At 33.4% G+C, this 13926-nt stretch overlaps 1 protein-coding gene across 1 annotated transcript in view; it reads right to left on the bottom strand.

The window, feature by feature from the left end:
* Positions 1–13926, bottom strand: part of spd-2 (spindle defective 2) — a 40415-nt gene that overhangs the window by 23077 nt on the left and 3412 nt on the right. The window contains exons 5-12 of the mRNA XM_071589252.1: positions 13291–13388; positions 10895–10941; positions 8595–8748; positions 6653–6779; positions 5402–5531; positions 4515–5192; positions 4120–4367; positions 2058–2192 (exon numbers count right to left, since the gene is read on the bottom strand). Of these exons, the coding sequence (XP_071445353.1) occupies positions 2058–2192; positions 4120–4367; positions 4515–5192; positions 5402–5531; positions 6653–6779; positions 8595–8748; positions 10895–10941; positions 13291–13388 (1617 nt within the window). The remainder of the gene's footprint in view (positions 1–2057; positions 2193–4119; positions 4368–4514; positions 5193–5401; positions 5532–6652; positions 6780–8594; positions 8749–10894; positions 10942–13290; positions 13389–13926) is intronic.

Raw genomic sequence — 13926 nt, 5'->3', positions numbered from 1 at the left:
ATGAATATCAATTTTTATATACAACACTAGTCAACATAATTCCAAAAGGTGCCAATAAAAATTTAACTACCAACTTATAGCTCTTAGAAATGATTTACTTAGTTACTATCACTCTTACAAAACCAGTGGAAGCCGGCATGACAAAGAGGCCTACTTGAAATACAAAAGAGATTATTATAATTTAGTTAGGTGTGCAAAAAATAATGCTTACAAGGATTTTATATTGAATGCAAAAAATAAACAAAAGGCAGCATGGAGTGTAATCAATCAAGAAGTTGGTCATGGTAATGGAAAAGAAAATCTTCCTTTCACCCCAGATGCTGTAAATAATTTTTTCTTAAAAGCTGTTGAAGACAATTTGTTCTCTCGAAAAGTTGATGCTGCCAATATTGGTAATATGCTGCAAAATCTTCCTCCGAATAATTTAAATTTTAAATGGAATTTTGTTACTCCACTTGATATTATATCGACTGTTAAAAAATTTAAAAAATCCAACAGTAAGGATATTTATGGTCTTTCTAACTCCCTAATAAAGGACATTATTGTGCTCATTGCGGAACCATTAGCAATGTTAGTCAATTTATGTTTTGAGACAGGAGATTTTCCAACGGCTCTAAAATATTCCAAAACAGTACCTGTCTATAAGAAAGGTGATAAAGATGATTTAGCTAACTACCGCCCCATTTCCATAGACCCCGTTTTTGGTAAAATTTTTGAAGCTATTATGAAAGATCAAATATGTAATTTTTTTGAGTTAAATAATCTCTTTTCCAAATCCCAGTACGGCTTTCGATCTGGGAAATCTACAATTTTGGCAGTAGAGTCCATAGTTAATTATGTCATTAATGCATTTGAAGAAAAGGAATCAGTCTCAGTGACACTATGTGATCTTAGTAAGGCCTTCGACTGTGTTAATCATTCAATATTACTAACAAAGCTAGAATATTATGGTATTAAGGGAGTTGCACTGAAACTAATGAAGTCATATTTGGATGATCGCCACCAATTGGTTGAACTTGATGGCTGTCGGTCTGCAGCTCTTAAAGTAAAATGTGGTGTACCACAGGGCTCTGTGCTTGGCCCAGTACTTTTCATTATCATGATTAATGATTTGCCCTGTAATATGAAACCTAGATCTGTTTTATATGCTGATGACACTACTTTTGTACAAAAGTGTCAACATCCAGAAGATGCAAAGTTACGATCTAGCCCTACCCAAAAACAGGCTAAGGAATGGTTTGATGTTAATCATTTACAATTAAATACTAACAAAACTCAGCATATTGTGTGCAGTCTTAAATCAAAAACAACTAATATTGAAACTGCTAAAATACTAGGAATTTATATTGATACAAAACTTAATTGGGAGACTCACATCAGTCAGACCTGTAATAAACTTAGTAAAGCTGTTTATATGTTAAGAAAGCTCAACTTTATCATTTCAAATGAGTATCGTTTAACACTTTACCATGCCTTCTTTCAATGTCATTTGAATTATGGTGTTGAGTTATGGGGTCATTCCCCTCATGTTAAACAAATTTTGCTACTGCAAAAGAGAGCTATTCGCTCTCTTGCTAATATACCACCACGTGATTCCTGCAAACCTTTTTTTATTAGGTATAGAATCATGACTGTATTTTGTTTGTATATCTTTAAGGCTCTGATTCATGTGAAAGTTAATCTAGAAACTTACCAATTAAGATCCAACATCCATAACTATTCCACAAGAGGTAAATCGAATCTAAATACTACTTATTGTAGATTGTCATCAACTTACAACACATTTCACAATATGAACATACGACTGTATAACTATCTGCCTACTCAGTTGAAATCAGATGGTATCCAGAGTTTCAAGAATAGGGTATATACCTGGTTACTTGCTCACCCACTTTACTCATTGGATGAATTCTTTTGTGACAATCTTCATCACATTTAAGAACTTATGTTTATATATTAAGTAATATTATGATTGACGACATTTAATATGGTTGTACCATTTTTAAAATGAATAAAGTATTATTATTATTATTATATTAATACTTAGCAAAACACACCTTAGGGATACTACTGTGAAGTGTAAGTTTGGTGCAATATGTCTGGTTAGGAGCATCCCCTTCAGCCATGAAGTTTGTCACTTCAACCTTTAATGAAACTGAATGCTTTCCAGCATGTCTCGGTGCAATGATGACCTGAAAAGAACAATATGAAATTAATATCAATTAATAAAATTATTTATAAAGATATATTAAAAAGGAACTCTCTATGATGTGAGATAAATTACTTTTTTACGATTGACAAATCTATACATGTCACACCAAAAATTGGATTTATTAACATTCATTTAAACAAAATTTTGGAAAGGTTTTTAGAATTTATTTTTCTTTACTAGGGTTAATCATCATTGTCTTGGAAAAATTCAGTACTTTGTTGTATACAACCAGAGATAAATAGTATCAAGAATAGTCCAGTTATATTGAAAGCATTGATATATTTTCACCATAATTTATTTATAAAAAGTAATGTCCAGGGTACATGCCATACAAGCCAATTACATTTGCATTAACTGATCGATAAACCTTCTATGAGACAAATTTGCAAAAGTTTTTGCTTCAATTTTCTGTTTAGTAATAGACTTATACCTAAGCACATAAAAAATAATAGTGTGAGAGGCATAGGATTTAATTAAACCAAAATAAAATAAAATATTGATTTTATCAATAAGTAAGAAGGCTAAGTAAAAAATTAAAGTAACTTGAAGGAACAAATCTCACATTTTGCAGGAGAAAGTTGTTGAAATAAAAAAATAGAGAAACGATGCAAAGAAAAATATGAGAATAATTAATCAGCTAAACAAGTACGTACAGATCTTTTTAAAGCGAAAACTAATAACAAACAGCATGTGAGATGGTACAAAGTTTAAGTGGGTTCAAATGTTGCATCACTGCTGTTGTGGGGAAGTGTCAACTTTTCCATGCAATAAAGGTAAATTCTATTTGATTTTTTCTACCAAATACCAACGATCAGTGATTAACAAGCCAATGCAGAAGGATACAATCAAGTAGTATGACAGCACGTTGTGTACTGCAGTTTTACAGCCATAGAAATGCTAAGAAATCAAAATGTGTCTAAATAAAATGCTCCTAAGAAAATAATTTTCCAAATGCATTAGATAATATTTTTAGAGTATTTATGCTATAAGTTTATTTCCCAGGTTTGAAGATGTCCATGATGCAAATAGTTGTAATTGGAAATAAAAGAAAGTTTTGAGCATTACTTGGAGAAAAACTGTCAATTTTCATAGGAAAAGTAAAATAACACAGTAATTTCTACAAGTAATTTTATTTTCCATAACCATGGTTTTGTTGAGATGCAACACCATCAAGCAACATAGTCTTAAGCTCACTCATCAAGCAATATAGACTTAGATAACTTTATATTTTAATGAAACCATGACCATGAAAAATAAAATTATACAATAAAATTTCAGCATTATTTCACAAAACTTTCATCTACAAAATAACTCTTTAAAATATTATAAATTGTTGCTAACACTAAAGTCCCCTTCATGACTCCCAATATGTAACAGTTTCCAATTAATGGTACAAGTTTTTGGGGGCTGGTTATTCCACTTCCACTTTACTACCTATCCAACAAAAGTGACGCAATAGGTGAAAGCACACTTTCAAGCCTTTCACCTGAAATTCATACAAATTGGTGGACATTTAAGTTGATCTAATGTACTCTCATTAGGAAGTAATTTGGGTTAAATTAAGGGAGGGTCAGAGTGATTGGCAAAATGCCATGTTGTACCCAGGACTTCACAACTTCTCTATTCATTGGTCATATCTTATTAAAAATATTAAATGAGTCTCCCCACAGGGAAGAAAATAATTTGTTATTGGAGTGTACTAAAATATCAACATTCATCATGAACAGTAACATTAAACCAAATGCTTTAATAAAATTTTAATATACCAAGTTGTAAATTCATTTAATCCAAGATTCTCTCACCACTAAGATAAACAACAATGTTTTTTCTGGCCAGAAATCAAAATTTAATCTGATTGCTGCTATACCTACAGTGCTTAAGTAATAAACTGTTTTCACTTAAATTACCTCAAACTCTGCATTACTTCCTGGGGCTAGAAGGGTCTTGATTGGCAGCTGCTGAAATACAATATCTTCCCCATTTGAATCCTTTAAAGGTGACACCTGGTACATTAGCCAGTTGTTCGTGAGGTTCACAAGAGGAACAAATGCAGAAAAGCCAAGACCAACACAAAGCTGCTGCTGCAGCTCATTTTCATCCCCTGCTATCAAAATTTCCTCAGGAATCTCAATCCAGCATTTGCCTCCATTGCATTCTGTGAAGGAGGGAACAGAATTATACATTTGTGTTAGGGGTACAATGACAAATGCAGAACCCACATTTTATTCAGTCATTCATTGGAAATATATCCAAATATATATGCTTAAAAAAGTAAAACCAAATAGAAATACTTCAACATTACCTTGGGCCATTAGGGCTCCTCTTTGTGTTTCTGAGAAGCTGACAGTCGTTTCACAGTCAAGAGGTCCTTCAATAACAAGGTCATTATTCAAAGTTTCATAAAGGGCTGAGCAGTCTAAAGGACCAGCCACATTGCTCTTCAACTTATCCACTAAACTTGATACATTCTTAAGGGCATTTTTATCTTTCTGGCCTCTCCTTTCTAGAGAGTTTAGTTTCTTGACCAAATCAGGTATCTCGTGTTTCATGCTTCTGACATCTTTCGATTCATCAAGATTCTTTCTGGTAGATGTACTCCTTGCATATGAAATACCTCGCCCAGAACCTTGGCCTGTGCTCTTAGTCACAAGTATTTTCGGAGTCTGCAATCCACTTTTTTTTAAGTCTTTCAGGTGCATATTATCATCTAAATTTTTTTCTATTATATTGTTCTTGGCCCTGTTATCAGCCAAGTGCTCGTTAGCATTATCCAAATTTTGTGAATTTGAAGGCGATGAATACCCGAGAAACTTATTTGCCATTGTATTGGGCGAGTCATTTGAATCTATTTCTTGAAGAATTTTATCGATGTAGGATAAACTTGGAATGGACACAGACGTAGGACTGATACTTTCCGGGGATGATTCATTGATGTCCACTTCATTTCTAGGAGGCATGGGAGATTCTTTTGGAGTTATCACTGCAAGGGTTCAACATTTTGAAATAGAAAAAGCTTCAGAAATTAAATATTATTACTTTATCAACTATAAAACATTTTGTCAACCAAATTACATTGATTAAATTAACTGCTAAAAATAAATTATTTCAAGAACAAAATAACAACATAAAATAAGGCAATTATCTGGTTCTGGAAATACTGGATGGGTAACAGCTAAAAAAATGTTTCACCTTGAGTGACATTTAATTTTTGTTGAGATTCACAAGTTGATTCCCTAGATGATTCATTAAATGAATCTGAGACTAATGGAATGCCTTTTTCTTTTCTCCTGGGGCTGGTAATTTTCATTCCAAAATTTGGCTGAAAAATAATTACAAACAAATTACCCATACACCAAAAAGTAATAAAAACATTACTAAGCCCTTATTTAAAGTGAGTTCCCTAAAATTATTTTATAAACATCTGTAGAACAGTATTTAGCTAACTGGTGGTGCTTGTTGTTAGAAAAAAACTTTCCTTTTAAAATTCTAATCAAAATATTAACTTTTTCTCAATCACAGCTGAAATATGATCGAGTGTTTCAAGCTTACATTGTATCATTTATGGAACTGATAAAGTGATGATCATATCCCTCTCCCACTACAGGTGATTGAAATTTGACAGTTTATCCATTTAGTCATTGTTTACTCCAACGCACTGTAGGAAACTGAATTATACACATCTATCACTAAAAATAAATAGAATCAAAAAATATCAGTGAGTTCACATTCCCTACACCCTTATATCTGATTAACTCAACATCATGAACCAAGATATGACAGGGTGGGAGACATTACACATCCAGCAGTTATTCTGTAAAAATCAAAGCTTTATACACCACTACTTCCCAGGATATAAAAATGAAGATTAAGCCCTTTAAGTAGTAGCAGGTTTAACCTAGTTCAATTTTATCCCAGCCTAGTTTTACTATTAGCAAATACCCAGTTTACCATTTTATTCCTGAAGCTATCAAAATAAATAAAATGATGTGTGTCCTCGGCAATCATTCCCAAAATTCTTAATGCTACATCAAACGTCATCACCTCGCCCCTTCTTCCAACTGTCACTCATGAGGGTCCATTTGGATTTTGCCAATACATTGAAATAGGAAACGGTGCCAAAACTATGCACATCATGGGTGTTCAAATTAGAATTTTGCAGTCTTTACATTAGCTGGCAACTCAATGGTTGGTGAGAATTCACATATGACTGTCCAATCAGAAAATTACATCATTTCTCAAAATAATTATCTCATTAATGCCCATTGCTCACAATGCTATTTCTGTAAGCATAAATAATCCCCACAGAGGAATAACTGTTGGACTACCTTCACTATTTTAAAAATGCCTAAAAATTTATTATCATTTATATTTCTTTATACATATTTTTCTCCAATTTTCCTATCATTTAAATTATGTTTTGTTGTATTTTTTTAAACTTACCCTCTGATCTGGTGTGAGATGTCCGGTGCTGCTACTAGGTAAAACTTCAGTTTTCATGCGAAAATACTGTCCAATTGATATATTAATGGGATCATCACTTCCGCCTTCTAATCCAATCCAAGATGGCCTGGCAACAAAAATAAATTTTTCTTTACTGTAATACTATTAGGCTAGGCGAATTTAACGAAAATATTTTTACAAATCTTTAAGGACCTGCAAAAGACATTCCACTGCATGGATTTCATCAGTCTTTTGTTCCTCAAGAGATTAAAATTTATAGCAACAATAGCATATTACTTACATATAATAAAGACCAGCAAATATTTTCTTTTTTCAAACCTTCAATTTACCAACGTTTATGACAGGAAAGATATTCTGTTATTCATAGTTCTGGTCAAAATAGTATGCAAAAAACATTTGTGTAATAATGTATCCTTGCATTAGATCAACATTAGTAACCACATATTATAAGAAACCAAAATAATTGAGAAGGATGTCCTCTTTGAGTTTAACAAACTACATACAGTATGGCCCAAAGCACATGAATTTATTTCATTAGAGGTGAATGGCTAAGCAAGGAAAGGAAAATATGACAGACAAGAGTAATCTCGAGAAATGAAGGGTAATTATTCAGACAATTATGTGGGTTGATAAAATATGAGAGAGACATTTTACTCTCCAATTCCTAGATATGGTACGTATCCTCAAGCTGCTTTACTTGCTATTGAAGTAAATGTAAAAGAGAGCACTTTAGGAAGAAAAAATTGAATCTTACAGGAGAATAAATCTGATAATAACTACCAACACATTTCTACAATATTTGAGCATAGCTACACATAGAAAACGCACAGTTCACACATTCCCCAGGAATGGCTGAGAATTCAGATCATAACTCGCGGATCAATAATTGTAATTTCAAATTGAAGAAAATACAAGAAGGAAGCAGTATAATTAAACAAAATGTTCAAGTTTTGACTGAGATAAAAAAAGGAATATCAGAACAGTGGATAAAAACTTGAAAGAGGGCAAAGGGATGGATATAACATATTAGAGTTATAATATTAAATACATTGAAAAGAGTAATAAAAGTTGCAAATAAAATTATGAAAATGCTTGATAGGAGATTTAGGATGCCATTTATTAAAGACGAGATGATCAAGGAGAAAGTTAAGAGAAGGAAATAGAAGAAAATTAACAGACTTATGGAAAAGTACAAAGAATTAAATAATAAACAGACATGAGAAACTATCAACCTTTTATGCTGAACGACGCTGATGAACTTTCCCAAAAAAGTCAGCATCGCCCAAGACTTTTTTTGATGGCTCTAAGTGTAAATAACAATTCTTATTTTTATGCTTTATTCTCTTTTGCACTTCAATGCACGAGTTTTATTAACTGTCAGAAAATTATTATGAATAATAAAGTTTTACAGGCATAATCTGCAACTTTTGCAATTCTGCAACTCTCATTCAAATAGGCCTTGCAATTTTTGCCCAGAATCAAACAATTACACATGACACTCGCAGGATTAAGGCAAAAGAAATGCTGTAAAGATAGCTGCACACACAAGGATATGGAATTCAACATGGACAGAATGAAATATGTATGCTGTACCAGAATATGAAAGACTGTCACCAAGCAACAACAAAATTAAGTACACAATCAGAGACAACAGGTAAATCATTAATAGAATCTCTCCATCCCTTTTTATCTTTCCCCTCAGTATTCCTGTTCATATCTCTCTCCCCTCTGATTCAGCACTGCATCCCTTTTTATCCAAGATGGACCTAATCCATCTCCACAGTATGCTGCTGAGATTCAATTCAACTTACCCTGAGTTGACTATTACCAACAGTACTGAAATCACTCACTCTAAGATACCTCTTAAATGAACCTTTTGATAACAAATAACACATTTAAAAATTATATCAACACCTCATACCTGACCATAATTTTCTCTTCATCGTGCACGTCAGAAAAAGCTGAAAGCCTTGAAGAATTAGGATCTGGTATCATATCTGGATTGATTGGAGGCAAATAGTCAGCAACAAAAGATTTCTCATCTTTCTCCAGTTGTTTCAGCATTCCCTCTTCATCTGTTGAAAGTATTAACTTTAAATCCAAAAGTACAATGCTTCAAAGTTCTTTCTCCCCCCCCCCCCCCTGATGGCCCTTAAATTTATCCTGGTCCTCACATAATACTTATTCCCTTTGGTACAGGGTTTGTACAATGATTAAAACATCAAATTCATTGATAATAAAACATGCTAATTTATATAATTAGATCAATTTACATTAATAACCATACAAAATCAAATATTTTGTAGGAAAGGGATGTTTCAGTCAAGTGAGTAGAGTACTAAGCTACTGACTGAAGGAGCTGAGTTTAATTCCAAGGGATGCCAATGGGCACCATCAGCTTCACCCAGGCTGAGTGATTTTTCAAATACAAGATATTCCTGGGAAAAATTCAGGTGGCAGAGGGAAATGAACTGACCCCCATACCCTGGGGTATAAATTTCATAAGCCTTGGACTTAGTACTGTGCGAGCTCTACCCTTGTCTATCAAAACAATGACTAAGTTGATAACTGCATTGTGTTGTGGATGATGAATTACTGACCGTGGCACTTTTCCACTTGATAACATTTTTTTAAGACCAGTTTTCTGTTTGACTTCCACCACATCATGCCTGAAGCTTTTCAATTTGTGGTGTGGATGTTATAGGATACAGGACTAACTTATAGTAAATAATATTTATAACTTCAGTAAAACCTAAGCTTACCAATAAATACATTACATTCCAGAAAAAATTTAGTGAAAAGAATTGTAATTCCATTACAAACATGGCTACTTTTACCATCCGATTTCTCAGAGAATGGAAATAAAATCAGGGCTATTCATGTCCTCAGTGAAACTCCAATATTTCAAATTTAGGGGTACTACATTCTGCACCTTCAAAAGGTATATAATTAATATGACACTTCCTATGAAATGATTTAAATCTAGGATTTTTACAACATTGTAGAACCAGAATAACTCTTACCAATTGTATCAAATTTATGCCACAATATTTTCTGTAATATACAATCCACCAGTCATACTGTATTTCACACCTTCTACGAATACTACTCAGGAATAAATACTTTGTCTTAGGAACAGGAGAGACTATAACTTAATGAAAGTAGTCATTTTTTCAAAATCCATTGTCCATTGTAGAAAATACCAGTCTTTCAAGGATTAATCAGATCACAGAAAGCATGAGGAAAATTCATATAAAATCCCAAAGTGATGAAGTATTTTATCACAACCCTCAACAGGTATGCATAGCTCTATGATTGGATCATGTTTACCCATTACTGTATTATTACCAAGAAGGCAAGTGCAACACTTGAGGGTAATCCCAAAATTGATCATTTTTTTAGAAATAAAAAGAAACATTTTAAATAATTTCTACATCAATTTAAAGCTTAAACATTCCTCTATTTTCCTTTATAATTTTCATTTTGGTAGATGCACTTTTGTAGGTGTTGAGGGAGTGTATGACTTCATCTTTCACATCATCATCATCACTGAAGCACCTTCTGGACAAATTTTCTTTTGACTAAAGAAGCCTGTGGTAATCAGTGAGTACCAAGTCTGAACTATAGTGGGTGGGTGAGGATGAGCCATCCAAACTGCTGCATGTGAGCGACAATTTCACTGGTGACTTGAGGGCAAGAGTTATCATGAAGAAGGCTTACGCCCTTTCTCAATGTTTCTCCTTTTATGGATCTGAATCACCTGTGTGAGTTGTTTAGGTGTCTCACATTACCCGTCAGCATTTATTGTGGTCCTTGGAGCCATGAAGACGACCAACAATACTAGGTCTCAATCCCAAAACACATCTGCCATGATTTTGCTAGCAGATTGTGTTTGCTTGAATGTTCGCAGCTTGGGCAAAGAGAATGTTGCCACTCAATTTATTTCTGTTTGGTCCCTGTTGTGAAGTGGAACACCCAGGTTTCATCACCCATAAAAAATAATAATGCCCTGACATATACAAAAATACATTAACCGAAACAGAAAATTTCTAGAAAAATAGAGATATTCAAACTTTAAACTGTACATCAATTATTGAAAACAGATGTTTCTTATGATTTATAAGATAATCAAAGACCTAATTTTGGAATTACCCTCTCATCCTGAAGCAACCTGCTGAAATATTGCCTTATTTCATAATGGTATTAAAAACTGAAACTGACCTGATATAAAAAATTCATTCATATCTCCATTCTCCATGTCATTCCAACTGTAATAATATAAAATTTGCAAAATATCAATGCACGGCACAAAATTTACAAAAACTATTACAGTAAAAAGGAAATACATAGGTGTTTAAAGTTCATAGTACTTCTTCTTTACTACTTTAAAAGATAATTTTCTTTATCCAATGTGAATAGACCGCAGACCATCCAATTAGAGAAGATCAGTCATAATTCACTTTTTCACTTCACTTCTTCACTATTTTGGAGGTATTTCAGACCACTGCAGCTAGTGCAGTCGTTAGGGTATTAGGAGATGCACTTCAACAGCTGAAGAAGCATTTACACAGAGATATAATGCAGGGACCTCAAAAAGACTTTTTAAAGATAATGACAACTCCTATTTGATACACTGGTTTATAGTTCTGAAACTTGGTCTTTATATAAGATAATTTAAGTATAGATTTTTTGCGTTGAATGACCGAAATTTCAGCTAACTGCAATATGCTGAGGAAAGTTTGCAGAAAAAAAGTAAGAAACGTTGCGGAATGAGAGAGTAATGAAAGAATGTGGATCAAATGCACTGGTAATTTGCAAACATGAAAGAAGTGAGCCTTTCTGGTTCAGTCAAATTGAGGAAAAGGATTAGAGCTGTTTGCTCAATACAATGATAGAGGGATAAATGGTTTGACAGAACAGGGTGAATGCAATCAAAGAAATTACCAAGGAATGTTAGAAGTCTGAGGAATCTAAGAGTGTGTATGTAAAAATGCATACCTCTGACAGCAACTAAGGGGAATGCCATAACAGAGCAGTATGTGTGAAATTAGTTCAAGGAGAAGGTTTTCTGTCACAACATAGAAATCAGACCTTTATCATGCCTCCAAAGGCCTCAGAATGGCCAAGAACATTGAGAAAAGACACTCAGTAGACCTGATGACCCTACGGAGACTAATCCAGAAAGAGGGACGAACACAGGCATATCCATTTGAAAATTGCAGAAATGATAAATTTGAAATATATTCCATCAATATGTATTGATTTTAATGTTTATCATAACACACCAAACCATGGCAAAGAATAAAGGGATTAAAGAGTAGGGGACAGAATCACAATGAGCTTCAAAACAATTCATACCATTCAGGATATCGCTATCTCATGAATAAGTGCACATTTTTATACTTTCACAAGTATTTTCATGTAGTTTTGAAAATAAAAAATTATGATATATATTTGATTTTGTAATGGAGAATTTTATATTAAAAATGCTTTTCACACAAATCTTTCTACAGTAAGTGAATTATAATATGATTCTTTTGTCATCACTGTGCACAGTGGAAGGAGACTGCTTAATGCACATGTTTGAATTTTTTCCTACTATTACATGATACAGTCACTGCCTGCTGGACTCCAAGTGAGGTGCTGTCATACATGTTCATTGCTATTCAATCTCTCTTAAGCTGATGGAACAAGTTGAGCAAAGATACTGCCCTGTATCTGATAGTTTTTTTTGGTGAAACGGAATTCCAGTCGTTCACCAACCACCCTACTCCCCGGACATGGCTGCTAGCAACTTCTGGTTGTTTTGAGATTACGGAAGAGATAATGCAAATGGTGATAGCAGAGGTGAACACCATTCAAAAAGAAGCCTTTCAGAAGTGTTTTCAGCAAAGGAAGGATTGGTTGACTAAGGGTTTGGAGGTGAAAGGGGCCTCATTTTAAGGGGATAAGGATTTCAACGCCGTCATATAAGTAATATATTTTTCCCAGCCACAGGTTGGATAGCTTTCAGATCAGACTTGTATAATGTGCATGAGAGCTCAGAAATTCATTCATGATTACTTCCAGTTTTTCCTCATCCCATTTCTTTTCCTTTCCCCTTCAAAGACCTATCATGCCCTTTTCAGTTTAAACTGATTACATAAAAATTATCAATCACAGATATTTAATGTTAGAGGCATGGAACGATAAATACAGGATTTTCATATGCAACTTCACAATTAAATTTATAAAGCGTAAGCCATAGTTCTGTTCATTGGGCATATACAGTTTAGTGCCTGTATACGAAGTCATGCATGATTATGTATCAACAATTATTATGTTAAAACAAGTGCTGACAGCTACTTGTATGATAATTAGCCATTGGGACATTTTCAAACAAGCCAAGAGTTTTAAATTTAAAAACTAATTATATTCTATTTGCTACTATTACAATTGAAAGATCTATCCACCCTGTGCCTAATATCAATGTTTTCATTAAAAATAAAATACAAAGTGTGATAATCTTAAGACTGCGCTAAAAAAAAAGAATTTAAGTGCATGTATGTTAACATGCCATGCCAGTTTCTGCTGGTCAAATTTAATTGAATGAAGACATCTCCATTGAAAATACTCACCTGATGCATCTAGAACTAGAATCTGACAATTTTGAGTCCGAACCAGACATCCCAAGAGATGTGGAGCGAGCTGATACCTCACATGGCTCAAAAGATATCTGCAAAGAAATGAATAGATCATGTAATACTTATAACAGGGAAGACAATAAATATTCAGCATGACATTTGTCAGAAGAAAGAAAAGAAGAGAGAAAAAATATCCCTAACTAGCACAAAATGGCATAACTGAACAGTATAAAAATTGTATGAGCATTAATTCAAACTTAGGATAAAACTAGTAAAAAACCAACTGACTAACACTTAAGTTCAGCAGAGTCTTGAGTAGATTTGATGACCATCCACATAATATCCTTAATGGATGATATACGAAAATAAGATGAGGATAAACATTGAGAGATAATAAGAGTCCTTTAAACAAATTGAACAGAATTCTCAAATAAATGTAATTTGGAATTGAACATTTTTAACATTAATTGGTACAAATATTGAGCTAGCCACAGAAAGAAATCAGATTTACCCACCCCGAATTTCATGAATCGAGGGACACATACTCGAACCCTAGACACATAAGTGTAATTGGGCACTTTTGGGAATTCAGCAATTATGATAGAGGCATATACAAAAAAGAAACTGGGT

Source organism: Hetaerina americana, unplaced genomic scaffold (genome assembly GCF_022747635.1).
Source record: "Hetaerina americana unplaced genomic scaffold, ioHetAmer1.1.p SCAF_35, whole genome shotgun sequence".
Classification (NCBI taxonomy): Eukaryota; Metazoa; Arthropoda; class Insecta; order Odonata; family Calopterygidae; genus Hetaerina; species Hetaerina americana.
Note: the sequence above shows the minus strand (reverse complement) of the source record. Positions and strands in the feature narration are given on the sequence as shown.